Source organism: Necator americanus, chromosome II, assembly GCF_031761385.1.
Source record: "Necator americanus strain Aroian chromosome II, whole genome shotgun sequence".
Lineage (NCBI taxonomy): Eukaryota > Metazoa > Nematoda > Chromadorea > Rhabditida > Ancylostomatidae > Necator > Necator americanus.
Genome location: NC_087372.1, coordinates 19818578 through 19836914, shown reverse-complemented (window position 1 = coordinate 19836914; position 18337 = coordinate 19818578). Strand labels below are relative to the sequence as shown.

General features: G+C 43.0%; 1 protein-coding gene across 6 annotated transcripts in view; it reads right to left on the bottom strand.

Moving 5' to 3' along the window:
- The window catches only part of RB195_018566 (uncharacterized protein), a gene marked incomplete at both ends in the record, with an annotated part of 39836 nt that overhangs the window by 3980 nt on the left and 17519 nt on the right, over positions 1-18337 (bottom strand). For 2 of the 6 annotated variants that reach the window (XM_064186056.1, XM_064186053.1), the window contains 30 exons: positions 163-1376; positions 1848-1962; positions 2828-3037; positions 3084-3335; positions 3393-3517; positions 3570-4053; positions 4120-4581; positions 4654-4911; positions 5403-5939; positions 6133-6324; positions 6374-6660; positions 6721-6928; positions 6983-7087; positions 7145-7255; positions 10322-10474; positions 10560-10754; positions 10856-11026; positions 11360-11473; positions 12092-12283; positions 12349-12477; positions 12543-12589; positions 12704-12836; positions 12894-12950; positions 13050-13166; positions 13821-13879; positions 13934-14012; positions 14105-14389; positions 14779-15002; positions 15085-15328; positions 15383-15613. In XM_064186056.1, the coding sequence (XP_064041933.1) occupies positions 163-1376; positions 1848-1962; positions 2828-3037; positions 3084-3335; positions 3393-3517; positions 3570-4053; positions 4120-4581; positions 4654-4911; positions 5403-5939; positions 6133-6324; positions 6374-6660; positions 6721-6928; positions 6983-7087; positions 7145-7255; positions 10322-10474; positions 10560-10754; positions 10856-11026; positions 11360-11473; positions 12092-12283; positions 12349-12477; positions 12543-12589; positions 12704-12836; positions 12894-12950; positions 13050-13166; positions 13821-13879; positions 13934-14012; positions 14105-14389; positions 14779-15002; positions 15085-15328; positions 15383-15613 (6990 nt within the window). Of the gene's footprint in view, positions 1-162; positions 1377-1841; positions 1963-2827; positions 3038-3083; positions 3336-3392; positions 3518-3569; positions 4582-4653; positions 4912-5402; positions 5940-6132; positions 6325-6373; positions 6661-6720; positions 6929-6982; positions 7088-7144; positions 7256-10321; positions 10475-10559; positions 10755-10855; positions 11027-11359; positions 11474-12091; positions 12284-12348; positions 12478-12542; positions 12837-12893; positions 13167-13820; positions 14013-14104; positions 14390-14778; positions 15003-15084; positions 15329-15382; positions 15614-18337 lie in introns of all 6 variants that reach the window. The other 4 variants (XM_064186055.1, XM_064186054.1, XM_064186057.1 and 1 more) reach the window with 4 other exon arrangements.

Below are 18337 nucleotides of genomic sequence, written 5' to 3'. Positions count from 1 at the left end.
TACAATACAATTTCACGATACAAAAACGAGAAAACACTATAAGACTACAACATTATAAGATCAGCTGCCGCGTCACCAAAGCACTAAAATAACGTCACTTCCGTCGTAAAGAAATAACTCACAATATATCACTAAAACTTGTAAAAATTCCACAAAATGCACCTTCAGTTGCTCGTCGGTTGTTAGCACTGCATCGCCGTTCAAGTTCTCGTGATCGCAACCACGGTGTGACAATGCCAAGTCGCGCAACTGATTTATTAGTTCTTGGGAAAGAGGAGCGACCTCCGGCTCGTGGCATCGTGGTGAACTGCCGGCAGGTGACAAGGATGTTGCCCAAGAGGAGAGAGTATCAGTAATAACTTCGCGGGGAGAATAGTCAGACAAAAGATGCGACCGGCTACTGACTTTTCGAAAAGCGGATCCAGCTGAAGCGATTCCACCTTCATCCTTTTCCGCCGAACGATTTGCGATAATGTCCAGAATTTCATCTATGGAAAGCTTTCGTTCAATAGGAGAACAAGCTCCACTGTTGTTGCAGCCGGTCTCTTTGCTATTGTCATTCAGCGACAACGATTTGTTATTTTGTTCAGGTTTTATTTCGTCCTCATAAATATTGTAGATTTCTTCGTTGAGAATCCTATCCAAACACCGTTCCATGTCATCTTTCGAGACAGGGACATGTGGGAAGAAAGTCCGTTCCGACTTTTGTTGGGTGGTGAACGCACTAGTATCAGACAGTACACGTTTTCTCATCTCCTCCACGTGACTGGACATCTCAACCGATGGGAAAGAGCGCTTACGATCACTGCTGTGAGCAATACCATTTTCAGCTATTCGCTGTTTCAGCGACATTTGCAATGCTGCCAGCTGTGGATTGACTGCGGGAAACTGACCTCGCACCAAAGCGGCGTACTGATGAAGTAGCATTGCCTGCTGCAGATTAGCAACAGACTGCGCAGCAGTATCTGGCTGTGATCTGATCAGCGAAAGAAAATCGGCTGTAGCATTTGGGACAAATGGTCGGTCACTACTGCCACTGGCAGCAACATTCATCAAATTCATGCTTATCATCATCTTAGCTGCATTTGCGAGAAGAGGGTTTTGAGCAGTCAGCTGAGCAGCCGTAGAGAGCTCGCCAACAGCAGACTGTTGATTGATTGTCAATAGGCTGTTCATTGCGATGGCACCTGCCAAATTAAGTATGTTCATTGTCTGATCTCCAACCGACTGAACGTCAGCGTCAGATAAGGGGTTCGCAGCCGATGTTGGGTTCATTGGTTCTTCAGGAGAAGAGAGACAAAACGCAGAGAGATGCTGAGGTTCTGCCGCTTTTCGACTTCGCTTTACACCAATCTCTGTCTCTCGAAGTGGCGAGCCTTTAGAGCTCATTCAATATCTATGACAGCGGCGTGCGTGGTGACTAATAGATGAAAAGATGAATACAGCACGTTAATAAAATAAACTAAAAGGAAAATTGCTGCTTCTAGAATAATTCGTATATTCACAGACGAAACTTCGCTGAGATGAAAGGTAGCTGGTTTAGGTAGTAGTGTAATATAATGTATCGACAGTTAAAAAATGGTAGACTTGATTGAATACAAATATGAAGGGTAGATCGGATGAGAATAAGCTCCTATCACGAAGGACCCAATAGGATCGTCCAAGTCCCACTTGGGGGACCGGTAGAGGTAGACGAAAGGTGTACTGAGGTAGTTAGGACGTGGCGGTAATAAAGCGATCAACCACAAATTATGATCACTTCAGTCGAGTCATCTTTCTGTGCAGTGTCGAAAACAAAGTAGAAGGAAGCCCGAAGATGAAGAAAAAACCGGAGCACTCACACTCACACACTACAGCACAGCGTTCCTTCCAGCGGGCAAATAATTCACCGATAGTGCGACAGAGAGCGTGAGAGAGCGAGAGACCTCGGTGTCCTGCCCCGCCCAAAAACACCGAGAACAGCTGAAGATAGAGGGTAGGAATCGGAGCGTGCTTGAGATGAGTGCGTAGTGAGCGCTCGGTGAAAACAGCACAGACACAGCGGAAACGTTAGACCAGACGCGTGGAGCGAATTAGATCTAGCAGAGAGGCGAGCACGCACCGCGGCACTTACTATGCCCTGAATGCCCGCAGTCGATGCGCGTCCGCTCTATAGATCGTTCTCCGCTAGGAGTTAGCTGACGGCGAAACATATAAGCGAACGGGAACTGCGGTCGTACCAGGCGCTACCGGCTTACGTAGACCAAAAGTTGCTTCACGCGAAAAAAAAAAAAACATGTAAGTAAGCCGAATAGCCACCAAACCGGGCACAAACCAAGATGGAGCGGATGCATTAAAGAATGGAAGAAGAATGCCAGGCCATACACCATGTTTAAATATTATTATCTTCAAGACGTAGAGATTTATTTATGGATTTTCCGTACAAAAATTATTCCGGTTGCGACAAGTTGGTAGCTAGACGATCACCGACAACGGCACACTGTCTGATCAGAGTGAACCAGAAAAACCTAATTACTACTATACTTAACCTACTGGCAAACTAATCAACACTAATCACTTCCTACATGTTGCTTCTTACCGCACCACTTTTTACCTATGGTGTTCATTAATAATTTGAACTGTGCTTGTTTGCAAATTATCACCTAGAAACTGAAGAGAACCTTTGGTGAATTAAAAAAAATGATATCAGTGCATATCTTCACAAGGACTGCGCCCAAGTAAACACTTCTGTTAAGATGACCTATTCCTAAAAAAAACGCTCCAACGATCTATGTAAAAACAACGAGGAAATATACCAGGTACATATGCCTAAAATTCCAAAACAAACCTTGGCGACATCTGCGTGGTGGCCTGACGTGGAAGTCGCATTAGAAGGAGATGGATCCGTAGTGGACGCCGTTGAAATTGCAGAATGCAATGCGGCACTTTCTGAGCTACGGGGTTGCGAAAGTAGTGCCACGCTTTTGTGCTCTAGTTGAAGTGTGCCACTTGATTGAGAAGCCACAGCAGCAGAAGCAGTGGACGCCGACGGAGACGCCTGAGAGCGAAATTGAAGAACGAACCTCAAATGCATTATTTCTTACCTGGGATGATAATTGATGTTGTTGCTGCAAAAGTTGCTGTTGAGAAAGCCGATACTGCGCAGCATAGAGCACAGCAGTCTGTTGCTGCTGCGTAGACTGTGCATGGGCTTGCTGTTGAGCCTGTACAGCTTCACGTTCGCGCATCACGCGCAACTGAGATTCCTTCAGAATTCGCTCGCGCTCTTGTTGTTGCTGGTGAAGATGCGCAGGTTGAGGTGAAGGAGATACGGTTGTCGCCGACTCTTGTTGGGCCTAAACAAATCGACCAAAAAAATGGAGCACCTCATCCCACAATGCTATTTATCTCACCTTTATTTGCTGCTGCCTCTGCAGTTCCACTAAATATTGTTGAGCCTGGGATGTTGGCAGCTGTTGCATGGCTTGAATCTGAGCCAAGAGAGCAGTTGCCATCGGCTGACCGAAGGTCTGTGACACTGAAAGAACTGTTGATAAACCGAAGAAAAAATCACAGAAGGAACTCCTTACTCTGCTGATAATATCCGACAGGATCGCGTGACGCCATCTGTAACATCTGCATTTGCTGTATCTGCATCTGAAGCGTTGCTTGAGCAGCAAGTGCAACTTGTTGCTGATTAACAGGAGTTGCGGACTGTGGTGCTGGCGAAGGTGTAGCTGCAGGCGTTTGTGGTTTTGCAGCACGTGGAACAGACACAGCTGCTGCTACAACAGCCGCTTCTTTTTGTTGATGTTGCTGCTGTAAAAGCTGCTTCTGCACTAAGTGCTGTTGCTGAAGTTCACGCTCCCTTTGCTGATGCAACTCTCGCTCCTTCTGCAGCACCACTTCTCGTTCTCGCTGCTGAAGTTCAAGTTGTTGTTGTGCGAGAAGTTGCTGTTGTTGTTGTTGCTGCAGAGCAATGTGTTGTTGTGCTAGTTGCTGCTGTAATATTTGTTGCTGTTGCTGCGATAGTGGACGCTGTGCTTGCACTTGATGATATATTTGCTGCTGCTGCTGAAGAACGTTCGTGTGAGTGAAGGCAGGCTGTTGGAAACGGCTATACAATTGTTGCAAGCCCGCCTGTGTCATCACTGGAGTTCCCTGTGTGATGCCACCTGTAGCTGGCGAAGCGCTTGGTAACGCAGAAACGTATCCAGCAGTAGACACAGGAGAAGCTTTAAGTTGCTGCTTCATAGGCGGCTGCACAAACGTCGCTTGCTCCGTAGTGGTCGTTACCTTAGGTGAGTGAATGGGTGTATGCACCTTCTGATCTGGAATGGCCACACTGATAGGTGCAGTCACATCGGATGTAATTGGCTGCTGGTACGAAGCATTGCGTGAACATTCTGTCTCTTTTGAAGACAATTCCGTGCATGGTACCTCGACAACGTCATCGTCAGCTTCGACTGTTAGTGCGCTAGGTGCAGATTGCTCCATAGGGGTGACCTGCTCTTGTGACACTTGTCTTTCCACTGATTTATCTGCGGCAGGCTTCTCTTCAAGGATAGGCTCTTCGACAAACGACTCACGAAGAAGTTGTTCCTAAACGAACACAAGAACTTTGAAAGAAGACCAAATAATCTTCGAAAAAACCAAAGGTCTCGAAACGCTCACATCTGAAACATCACCAGATGCGACATTTGCATCATTCACGTCTTCATCAAAACGTGCAACTGCGAGAGCAATGCGATTTGCCTCATCGTTTGGCGTTGCGACATTTGATGAAGCTATTGCCACTTCACTAGCAGTTGATAATGCTGCGGACGCTACTACTGCGCCGTTTTTCCCAGGAACAAAAACTAAAGTTGGGTACTGCGGCTCTTCTTCTTCATCGTCACCATCGAAAATTGACTTCACAGCATCTTCAGTTTCCTGGAAAACACAAATGCGTTGATATAAACAAATAAGTGAAAACGAACGGGTAGCTTGGAGTGGCTCTCCCCTGTTTTTGATATTCAACTGCACCTACATAAATCTTTTCGTCGGATCTCCATACTCGTAATTCAGCAAGTTTTTTTTCTTAAATAAATAAAAAGGCTATTTAAAAATAGTCATCAGCAAGCAGGACGATTCTCAAACAAAGCTCGACTAATCACTCGAGAAATCTCCAATAAAAACTTTACGCCGGTTTACATAGTTATTTCTAGCGGCGGTGCTGTGCTGTATACATGCTTTAATAATGACCACTTCTAAGGTACCAGGTTATAAAAATGAATCTACAGCCACTCCAAACCTCCGGACGAAGTGCATAACAGGACAGAGGAACAGCATGCTTACGAAAACTCGCAGATACAACACATAAAACGAACCAGCGCCATGCAAGCTACTACGGAACGTAAGAAATAACAGGAGTATGGGCCAACCTGCACGTCTGAAATGCCATGAGCAGCTTTTTGGACTTCTTCGTTGACAAAGGACCGACCGTGTTCAGCTGCTTTTGAGTCAGCTACTGTGAGTGACACAACAAAAGTATCCTGATTCGAAAGTTGTTGTTGCTGTTCTTGATTACGTTCATCTCTTTCGAGTATACAACTCTCTTTGCAAACATCATGCGGTGCTGGTTGTGTTCCATGGATAGGAGATGCAGCACTATCACATTCCTTAGAAATTGCAGCTTCGTCAGATGATAAGATGGGATCGTCAATGTTCAGCACGCTCGCATATCCAGCTGCTGCGTCAACGAGTTCCACTGTCCGATGGCGCGAGCGGTGAGAATCAGAATCCGACTCACTGACATCTTCATGTTCCGTAGCTGTCGAGCTGGAGGTGCTCGTTCGACAAACCGCTATGCAATCCGAACTCGTTACATTCTGTTGACTGCCGTCTGGAGCTGACAGAGCAGCAGCGAATACGTCATCATAGTCCGTCGATTCCTCGTCCGAATCCACCTCCGTAGACGGCTGAAGCACACCACAGCACATAACAACAACAACAACAACAACACGACTATTAACAAAATTATCACAACTTATTGGCATACTAAAAAGTGAAACCACCCAACGATTTCTCGAGTTGAGAAGTTTGAATTCTTTTGTTTTCTTTCTCTTGATTACGTAACAAAACGGCTCCAGTCGCTTCTGACGAAAAATTTACCTGAGTTACAGAAAGAGTCGACGATGCAACTGCAGATTGACATGGGATGAAAATCTTCATAGCAGCCTTAGTCACAAGTTTCGGACGACTCTGATCTACAGACGTTGGCAAAGGAGCTTGGGCCGCAGCAACGTGTGTCACCGACAAAAGCTCCTGATTGGCGTCAACAGCAGTAATTTCAGGAACAAAATTCTAAACAATGTTGATAGCCGTGTAATTAGAAAAAGAAACGAACTACTACCACAGTTTCTTCTTGATCTAAAGCTGGTTTGATATCACTTGGCGATTTCACCTCAACCGCCCCGCTCTCGCTTGGTTTTCTTTCAGTCACATCGTGTTCCATGATAGGCGGCTGTTCGTCGTTCTCCAGCTTCATTAGAGGTAGACAAACTTCATTTTCTTGTTTTACCAATTGCTGGCAAACTTCGGTTCCTTCAACCGTTCGTGGAGCGCTTTGAGAATTTTCCTCAGAATCGGTTGATTCATCAGACCGAACGCTTTTCTTTGGACGCTTAGCTGGCTTCATTTCTGCAAATCAAGTCGATGAAGTTAGTACATAATACATGTCAATACATGCAATCGGCCCACCATATTCGTCGCCTCTTCTCTTCGTGATGTCCTTTTTTTCTTTCTCCTTCTTCTTCACCTCCATTTCAGCAAGCTGTTGCTTCTCTCTGCGCTCCTTCTCCCCTTTGTGGCTCTTCTGTGGCTTATCAGGACCAAAAATAGACTCGAAATCCAGCCTATCCGATTTCCCAAGCTTCTTCTTTGGTAAGTCATTTTCATCAGAAGACTCCTGAAAATATCTTTATAACTGTAAAGAACAACTGATTCAATCGAATGTACACACCTTATCCACTTTTTTTCTTTTCTTTTCCCTTTCTTCCACTGTCGAGTGTTTCTCGCTGTCTGTACTGTCAGCACCAAACACATCATCCATATTAATATTTTTGCTCTAACGATTTAGTGATTAGTTTCGAAAGCCCATGTACAGAACTTTATAACCACGCACATGCTTCTGGTGTTTATCCGACACTTTCTTGCCTGATTTCCGACGTTGTTTACGATTTCCAGCATCCGTTTCGTCCGACTCATCCGTGGACCAGGCATGTTTTTTTTTTCCCTCAAACACATCAAAAATGTAGCTTGCAATTTTTGTAACAGCCAATTAGATGGCAAATACAACCGCCTTAAGATTAAAAAAGCAACACCTTGCAAACTCCTTTTCAACTTTTTCATTCTGTGAAAAGGAACTTGTTGAAAATTGAATTCTTTCTTTTCATGAAGGCATTGTTAGAAATAGAGTATAGAGAATAAAGTTCTGGCAATAATCAACGGGGTTAGAATGCGCCAACGCTTCCACTTCAATTCAGAATCGTTTGAGGTTTACGAGCGTGTGTTAGTGTCAAGCCTATACAATGAATTGCGAGGGTTACGCGATGTGTCAAGTCAATATTTTTATCCTCCAGACAAATCCGGTATCAATTTGCCGACCCTGAAGGGATGAAAAACTAAGTTGGCTTAAGTGCGGTTTCCAACAATCGATCAACCGTGCAGTCTCAGCAGAGCCCCTTACCAATTGCGCTGAAATATTTTGACAAAAAACCAAAAATATTACAACAATATAAAACCTAACAAATTTTTTTTAGAAATGTTCCACTGCTACTGGTGGTGGCTCAAATAACCAAAAACAGGTTGATTTATCAGGAAATCCCACTTCCGCAGATCTCCCCAAATCGCCTTTTACGAAGAAAATAGATGGCTTTGAAATAGTGCTAGAAGTTATAGCAGCAACAAATAAGTCTGTCATTCCAACACCTCGCCTGAAAAGATTATATATATTTACTTGTATATGACAGATATATGCAATTGAGTTGAGAAATAATTCGTGGCCGTTTCTTTCAAACTCGGAAATGATGGTAGAAATAAAAGTATTAGCAAAATGTTACATCCCTTTTGATAGAGAATTTCTTGCTCGACACGACTGCGATGTTCTGATCCTTTAATTTTGTTAATGCTTATTTTTTCATATCATTCAAGTAGAGTGTCGAGTAGACAAAACGAGAAATTCCTATCTGTTTATACATAAATGTTTTTTATATTTGTTTTGAAATTTAATCAAGATATTGAGGTCGCCTAACCTGCTGATGAGATTTCTGCTGGGTATGTCATTGTAAGGCTGCACACGCGTTCATAAAACTCAAACGATTCCGAGTTGAAGTCGAAAGAGTAGGCGCATCCCCTACAGTGATTGATCAAGCCCGTGCACTTTATTCTTTACAGAGGGCATTGTTTATTCCCCCCTCCCGCCACCCCCAAATCAGAGAAGCGCGTAAGTAGTAGCCTTGTGTGATCACATCTCCACGATGATTCACCTTATTACAGATAACAGAACGATGACAATCAGCAATGAGTTTGCGACTTGTGGCTGGAGCAGCTTCTGCTGCCTATTTGAGCTATGTATATTAGTTGAATTGCGAACAATCGATGTTGACGAAGTTACCTACATTCAATCGTACAACATGCGTCGTTTGAGGCACACAAGGCCACTTCATATGCGTTCTTCCGAATCTGCGGCGGAAATTAAGCGTGAATCCTCTTATACTCATGAACTACACCCGTACCTCCACCTACCTCCTCAGAGAATTCAACGCTGAAAATTCCGTTGTACTTTACCTCTAAGTTTGTCGTGGATTATCCGATGTCCCACATACATAAAACAAACCTCGTGAGCAGCTCCAACAAAATAAAAGAGTCGAAACTGTATGGTGCAAAACAAAGAATTCTCTATTAAATGATACAAAACATTTTGCCAATACTTTTTCATTCTATGTGCAATCTTTTTCATTTCTAATTTTGAAAAAAAAGGCCACGAATTATTCCCCAACCCAATATTTTATGTGCAACGCAATAATATATTTGTTGGTATTCCAATTTCTGACTCAATACTATGAATGGGTTAGGAAAGCCAAACTAGTTCTAGCCATTGAATTTAGGTGGGTAGGAGAGGGGGGGGGGGGAGAGAATTTCGAGCATACCCCGGTGATGCCTCGTCAGAGCAATTAGCGATGATGTGTGTCCTAAAGAGATTCACTTTCGTTGGCGCCTTAATAGCTGACTCTGCTTAGCTACCGCTAATCACGCTGCACCACCGGCTAGGATATAATTCACTATCTACGAAATTTTGAAGAATCCGACACATTCACTGCAATTTTGTGACGTGAAGTGATCTCAATTTTGTAATCGTACCAGAAACAAGAGAAATCCTCACGTGAAATATAAGATAAGAATGTATCTAATAGCTTCAAATTACGTGCATAAAAAATTTCGTTAAAACGAAACATTCCAGCTTTCAAAAGTAACGGTAATGAGAATTATCGTTATCCTTCAACTCCCAAGCTTTTTTGTAGTCTAATTTATTTCTGGACAGAGGGACCTTTTGTATTTCTGACTTCATGAATATTACAGAAAGAAAAAGAGTTCAAATTTGGTAAGAATTCTAGGTTTTCTGAAAGTGATATAAAGACAAACTCACTCCCTTTCTTTATTAGAACACCATACAAAATCCCACGTACTTCTATCTAACACTATTATTCTTTGACTTATTCGCTAATTTCGACAGCTCATACCACTCTTTGCATATTTCCTTGTGACTGCGCAGTTTTCTGCGTCTCTAGCTGGAAGAACATCTAAGACGGTTGTTTGCGTCTTCAACGACTGAAGCGTGACCTCTTCGAGGTATGTTCGCGTATCCGCCGGCATATCCACTAGGAACGTTATGTCTCGGAAGCATTCGCGGAGAATCCGCCGGGACCCTTTTTACCGTTCCTAGCATTTTATTGTTTGCGAGAACAGCAAGTTCTCAATCTGGTCTCGGGTGAAATTGAACTATAGCTGTATTAGAGACATGTCATACTAAGTCATACTAGAAAGACACTGAATCTCAATAAGCACAACAACCACAAAAAGGCAGCAGTAAATCTGGATGAGCTACTCAGTTATATTCCATCAAACAAGGAAAATGTAACCCAAGAACTCAAAGAGTCTCTTATGCAATTCTTAAGGATGGCTGACTCCGTAAAATGAAAATGTAGTTGCTGAAATCTTCATCTAGAAATTCCTTCATTCACGTAGCAAAATGCCACGCAACTACTGCTTCGGTGATAAATGCAAACTAAAAAAAGGATACCTCTTCATCGCTGGTATCTACGTTTTCGCCTTTTTCCATCCTAACTCCCTCTTCTTCCTCTGATGAGTCGCCTGCTTCCGAATCTATCGCTTTCCTAGTACAACTATGACCCTCTTCCTCATCATCGGATGATTCCAGCTGTACACGAATACGCTGTAATACACCGAGTTTCACATTTTTCTAGACAACAAATTGGATATAGCATTTTATGAACTTCAGAAGAAACAGCAGATTTCACCTTCTGTATCTTCCTTTCATTGTTTTTATCTCTCAGTCGCTGAAGAGCGGCTGTCTTCTTCGTGCCATCATCTTTATTGGCAGCAGAACTTCGTCTCTTGACACGATCGTACATGGACAAACCCCCACTGGCTCCAGTGCAACTTGAACCGCTATCTTCAGCCACGAGATGGGCAAGCTGCTTAGTGAAGGCTTTCTATAAAAGGAACAAATTTTATCTGCAGATCTATAAACGCTTGTGAAGGTCAACCAGTCCATCCAAAAATAATGAGTCACTCAAAAGAATACATCTCGCACCTGATAATCGCTATCGTCACTGGAACTGTCTTCATCTGAACAGCTGTACCTTGACCTCTTCTTCTGTTTCCTTTGCTTCTTTTCCCTTTGTCTTTCCCTTTCTGCCTTCTTTGCTTTCTTTCTCTCTTTTTCTTTTTCCTCTTCTTTAAACTTCTTCCGTTCTTCCTTAACCTGAACATGAGAAGAGACGTTAGCTCAACTCAACTATACACTGTGTTAATTTGTGAGCGCAGGTGCTTTAAGTTCCACACATAAAAACGTTTAACAGCGTCCGAAACGACACTGACGTCATACACAGCTAGAATCCCTTCCGGAGATAACTCAACAATAAAAGAATATGGTTGTCACAAATACTTCATGTTCAAACAACGTGCCAACTTTGTTGAATTGAAAGAACTAGATACAAGCATTTTTGCCGGAAACAACTGCACCTGAAGTTTTTAGGAACCAAGCTTTCTTTTCCAATCCAAACCTAGGAACCTACACCAAAAAGCAGCGACAGACCTTTTTTTCACGTTTCTGATCCTTTGTTTTCTCTCGTTCTTTCTTTGTTCTCTCCGCTTCCTTCCTCTTCGCTCGTTCCTCCTTCGTTTCGAAAGATCCATCTTCTTTTCTCCTCTTAAAGTTATAATCAGACCAAAGACAGTGAAAATCAAAGTTATAATCGGTGTGTATATGATCAGTTCATCGAGACATTGTGACTTAAAGACAGCATACCACAAATCTGGGGTGGTACCGATTTCAGGTGGAGTATTCGTATACGGGGTCGTAGATTATGAAGACCGGGGTGGTTCCGCTCATCTCTCCCTGAATCACTGCAAGCAGCTGTTTTGAATGCTGTTTTGTACGATGCCTTCTATTGCACCGCGCCACCCTCGCATGCGTAGCGTCCCTTACACCCTATCGGGGCAGTTCGAATTGATTTTCGACCATACGCAAGGCGGAGGCGCAAAGGGTGGAGCGTTGCAATAGATGGCGTCGTACAAAGCAGCATTCTGGAGGCGGCTGTTTGCAGTGATGCAGGGAGAGATGAGCGAACGGGACGAACTACCCCGTCTCCATAATCTACGACCCCGTATACGGATACTCCACCTGAAATCCGCACCACCCCAGATTCGTGGTATGTTGCCTTTAACGGGATACCATACATACGATATTGAAAGCTCAGTAAAGTCAATAAAGAGAAACACGTCGTATTACAAATCAAGAACATGGATGAAGTAGTTAGTTACCCACCGGTTTATGATCCTTCTCCTTTTTGTGATGATCAACCGACATGGAATGCTTTTTGGAGAGTTCTTGGTTATGATCCTTTTCGTTCTGCGAAGATACTGCTGAGGGCTTTTTCTCAATCTTAGGAAGCTTGCGAAAGTCTGTTGTTGGAGGTTTATTGTGAAACAGCCCCGCAAGAAGTTCGGTAGAAGGGTCCTGCAAAGGAAATAAATTTGTTGCAAGACTCCTGATATTTCTTCTGATGGATGGCACAACTCTACCTTGTGAGCAATTGGTGTTGTTGCCGTTTTCCGCGAGTCTGAGACAGATAAGGATCTCCCAGTCAGTAAAGATGCTCCAAATACTGGGGACTTCAATGCAGACATAGAATCATGACGAGGTGGAAGATGCTACAATAAGATGGCGAATAAAATTTTGAAAGAATTCATTACGTAACAAAGTTATACGGGGTCACCTTTTCATTGCTTTGGCGTTGGACAGCTACGGGTGCCTTGATGGGACCTGATAGAACTTTATGTAATCCCTGAGACTGGCATGTTCCCTGGTGTGAATGCGTCTGTACGGGTGTAGAAGAAGAGCTTGCTAGTCCGTGATGGGACGTATGGAGCGGTGTACCCTGTGTGGGATGTACTATGTGCGTCATTCTAGCGCTACTACTTGATGTAACGTGCGACTTAGACGGAGGGCAATGGGTAGAAGTATACGTCGGGCTCTTCAACATTGGGACATCCCGGTGATTTACTGACTCCTGAAATTAAGAAAAAATTCCGCCGAACTTAATTCTACCGGTTAAAAATGATGATACCTGCGTAGCTGGTAGTAACTGAGGTGGTGGAGGCGGAGCAGAAAGAATTGGAGAAGTCTGAGAGTCTGCGTTAGAAGATGGTGCGAAGATGCAATTCGATGGAGTTACAGAAAAGTTGGGAGGAGGCACAGAAAAATTAGGAGGGTACGCTATAACTGGTGCTGTTGGTGGAGCTGCTAAATGGACAGGTGTCGACCCAGAGGTAGAGGGAGCGGATGGTGGTTGTCTTGATGTTGGTGTACTGCTAGGTGGAGCTCCATTCTTGCGAGACGACTATAAAATGTCCGTATAGTGAACAAAATAGCTGCACCCATGCTAAAAACACCTCTTTCGATTACAAAAGATTTCGAAACACCGGTAACATTATAGTAGAAACAATTGCTATAGCAGAAAATAGTAGCCGTCGGATCAAGATGTTCGTCAAAACAGGAACAGTTACATGAAATGAAATAGGTCGAGATTACAGCATTGCTGTTTACTACATTTTGCGTGTAAGTACATGAACACACCATCTCGTTGCACAAGTCATAATTTTGATATTTTCTGAAGCAACGTTGGCGATAACACGTGAACTAATGATGCAATCCACACTTTTCCAGAGGAAAAAAACTGAATTTAGATACGGAAAAAAATTTTGAAGCTTTTTTCTTCGTATTTCTGCAATACACATCACAAACAAACTCAAATCCATAGAAACTAACGCGTGTTCTTGCATTAATGTTGTTTTTGACGTGACTACAATATACATATTTCTGACATATTTCTGGAAGAAAAGTGGAATTTCAGGCCACAAGCTTCCCTTTTCAAGAACTGGATGGTTCCAAAAAGGTATTTGACCTCTAATGTTTCCATCTTGAATTCAGCTACAATCGATATAAAGAGTTATTTTGCAAGAATGGGAAGAAGCATAATCTAAAGTAATCTCACCGATGGTGAATCCAATCTTGATGAAGCAGGAGTAGTGGCTGTGCTTTGCGAGGTACTTCCTGGTTGAGGAATAGCAATTGATAGGGTAAGACGTGGAGCAGTTGTATTCTTACTAAAACCACTTGAAGATAAACCGCTAGCAGTGGAAAGTCCTGAGAACGGCGTAACTCCTAGCTGATCTGGCGCAGAAGCCTAAAATTTCCAAAATCGAATAGATCTATTGATGTTGAACAATAGTACAAAGATAGTAAGAAGGTTTCAGAAACTTCGGAATACTGATTTACTTTAGCAGCCTGTATTCGTTCTTGTGTGATGTTGAGAGTGAAATCGTCAAATGATGACTTCTTCTTTTGATTAATGCTTCGTAGTCTCTCTTCGAAAGAGTCAGTTCGAGGTGTTGATCCCAGCATACCGGCTGGTCTTTGTCTGGATGACGTAGGAGTTACTTCTGTTACCAGGGATACCGAAGCGCAACGGTGACGGCGATCATCTAGTTCGGCAACACCTCGATGAGCCTCTTCAAGCGAAGCATTTACATCCGTAAGACGTGATCCAATTTCAGCCAAACGCTAAATACAAAACAGGTACTATAATAAATTTAGATCTAATTTAATAAATTTAGATCTAATTTCTTGAAGCTGTAAGATTTCAAAATGTCAAGGACTATGACATCGAAACAATTCTCGCGAAATCCGATAGTTTAGTAACCTAAGTGCAAAAGTTTGCGGTCTGTACCTACACCGACATTCACCCTAGTAAACTAGCGAATGCATGAAAATTTCTCAAAATTTTTCGGAGACAACTATTTCATCAACTCCAAATGCTTTTCACATTAAAACTATGCAGTATATCAATACTTCAGTTGTTTGTGTGTTAGACTCTGCTTCAGTTCGAAATGTAGCTGCAATTACGGGCAAAAACAAATTAATTCGGCATGACCAAAAATATATTAACTAACTCCGCTCCAGCCGTCAGCTAGAATTGGTACGTCATCAGGCTCACAAAGCAGATCCAAAGCTGAAGGAGGTGGAGGGGGAAGGGGAGCTGCATCCGGTGATAACTGTGCGTCACTGTCCAACACGCCGCTTCCACCACTACTACTAGAGCTTCTTGAGACAGTAGCATGCGTCGGCACGTTTGAGTGCCCGTAAGAATGATGACCACGAGAATGACCAGGCCGCTCTAAAAAAGTTCGAGAATTTCCGAATTTCGAACGAATAAAAATGCTAAGCTTTTGCTAACACATGTACTTCTGAAGGCTAACCTTCTGATATCGAAACAGTAGGAAGATGAGTTATGGATGTGATTCCTGAACCTCCACTCTCTCGACGTTGCGGTGTAGCATGAACTCCATCAGCGCTTGCAGCACTCCCGGATGATCTCTTCCGCCACTCACCAGCAACAGGGCGTGGTTGTCGATCTGCGAAAGGAGGTAGAGGCAAGTGCGATGAAAACACTCTGGATGACTCATAGCGCGGTGGTCGAGGATCTGATAACGCCACTCCCATCTGAAACAAAGAGAATATGCCTCCGAAAGAAAAATTAGAGCATAAAATACTTACAGAGTCCGAAAACATGCAAGGACTCCGGAGTAACTCGCTCCATGGCCATTTTCCAGCTCGCGTTCTGTGGGGCTGTTGAGAGGGCGGATGTAAGCGCGCATGATTGCCCGACTGACCATCAACTGAAGGTCTTTTTTGGGAGTAAACTGAAGCAATGTAGTTCGATGACGTAGCATTTGACGGCCCTGGTCCACATGAAAGTGACTGGTGACGATGTTGAACAGTAATTGACTGGAAATTTAAATACATCTTCGAAGAACAGCACATAACTCTAAGTTGTAGGTCGAGGTCAGCTCCAGCAAAATTAAGTTTTTGTTTGCAAACTTAAACACACTCAAGCGGAAAAGGAGCGTTTATGAGTTTTAAGACTTGCAAAGAAACACAAAACATTCAGCAGCTGCTTTCGGTACATGGCCTGCTCAATTACAAACAAACCGATGGGTCCTGCTACGACCCTGACAAAAACGCTTTGAAACTTCACTTTATTCTTCTGTCCTGCCATCCTACATGTAAATCTGAAGATGTGACCCATATTTAGATATGCTATAACCAAAATCAAGATATTTGATAGCACCGAGGGTCAAATACATGACTCATGGCAACGAAACTCTTCCTCATCGAGACATAGTCCTTTGGATACATCGAAATGGAAAGAGCGGAAATATCACGGCATATCTCGAACGATGACATCGTCAGACGTAGCCGCTACAAGTAATAAAGCTACATCTACGTTGGGCTACCGCAAATGTGGTGACTGTGGGTAATGTGATTGATTCAAGCAGCTTAAACCTAATTGTGGAAGTTTCCTTGTAGGGTACTCAGCTTTCATCTTCTACGAAGATCTATCGCGTATCCTTATGAAATGTAAGTGAGGAAAACAGTGCTATGCATGGTCGAAGACATCGCTAATGACGCTTCTAGTTCACTCAATGGTTATGCGAACTGTGGGGAAGAACCACACATATAAAAGTGAGACCGAGGAATGATCTTGAAAACACTAATTGGAAGAAGTATATCATGAAATAAATAATGTTGGATTCTCTCGAATAGATAGATAGGGATTGGATGTACTTGACGAGTATCAGCGCCAACCCTCCTTAGCAATCTAGAAAAAAGCGTGAGATACAGCTGGGTGATCCCGTCTAACCGAAGGTGCAACTTTCTACGCAATAGGATATGAGCAACTCCGTTCTCGTCCAATGCCAACAATCCAACTTTTATAACTCAGATAGGCGGTGGTAGCTGCTCCACCCGCGCGATGGTAAAGCACTGCGGATTGGATCGTTCTACTGCTCGCAGTAAGTTGCTTCGTTGGGTAGACGGGATCACGCAAAAGTTGTTTCATGCGCCTTTTCTACATTATGGGGTATGCGCGTGATCACAATTCATAATCGTAAATTACGACCACACAAGGCTGTTTCACGAGTACGAATTGTGATCATGCTACGTTACACTATACACCTCTACTTAACTATTCGTGGAGAGATCCTGTCAACATAGACAATTTCGTGACAAGCTACCTTTTAAAAACCTGGAAGTTTCCGTTAGAATCAGAGCAATTTTCGAACAATGGCTCATACGTCTGCTGCTCTTAGCCCAACTTAAGTCGCCGAAACCTACGAAACCATAAGAGAACGTTTCTTTGTGGTAGACACCTAGGTTCTACGGCAAAGAGCAGCTGAAAAAGCTATGATCAGCATTCTCGAAAAATTAAGACTAAGTTTAAAGGCAGCAGACCACGAATCTGACGTGGTGAAGGAATCCGCAGAAAAATTCAGAGTTAGGGTTATGGATTGTGGGATCAGAGGTAGTTCCGCTCATCTCTCCCTAATCGTCCTGAGATATGGCGTGTGAAACGTTTTTTTTATAGACAATTTCAGTTGCAACCACTTTGTGCGCGCACCGCATCCAAGTGCGATCGGTCGAAGATCAGTGATGTCTTCACAGCAGCCTATTTAATTGAAACCAATCAATACGTTGCTAAGAGGGACGGAACGTGTGCATAAAGGAGTCTTCTAACGTACCTCGTAATAACCACAATAGTTCCTTCGCCGTTTCTTACTACGATCAGGAAGAGCTGAACGGAACCACCCCTGATCCCGCAATCTATAACCCCATCTCTAGCTTCTCCCGCGGATTCCCTCACTACGTCAAATTCATGGTATGGTGCTTTTAAACCAACTATTCTTGCGTAACTGCACTATGTCGCATTGTGACAAGTGCTTCCACGATGTCCTTTGGACAATATCATCTAACAAATATTACAGTTGAATAGAGTAATAGAGTAGCAACGAGTTGTAACATGACGATGCGATGAGTCAGCTTGTAGGTGTAACTATTTAATCCTACTCATTCACTATTATACAAACAGAAGAATGAGAAACTATAAAAAGCAAGGGAAAAAAGCTCTGGGAGTGTTTTGCATACTGCAGAGAAGGGTCAGTGCACGACTTCAGATTGTGCCGCGTTTTTGTGTTAGAACACGTTTGAACATAGAACTTTCACATGATGAATCTCTGACAATCGCCTAAAAATCCTTTTACCCTCAAACCTTTCTCTAGTTCAATGAAGTTACCATGTACAGTTATTTATAAATGCTAAAGGTCTTGACTCATCCGATGTCAATACGTGGCCGCTTTTCTTTTTCGCGAAGAATTGCATTTTCAATTATTATTATTATAGCTAAATGAAGTAAAATCCTTCAAACATAAGGGTAGTTAACAAGGAGAACATAGACCGATAACAGCTACGTGGTTTTAGATTACTGGTTCTCGAAACTCCCGAGAAATTTCCGAAAAAAAAAAAATGATATTATAGCTATGTGAAAGTGCGAAATGTGGAAATTTGCAGAAAGAGGGGTGATTCTCAAACTGAAGGGCCCTATAGTAAACCAAATTCTACGGAAGTTCTGAAATTCGGCTTTTTCCGCCGAACTTTCACCCATTCTTCCGAGAA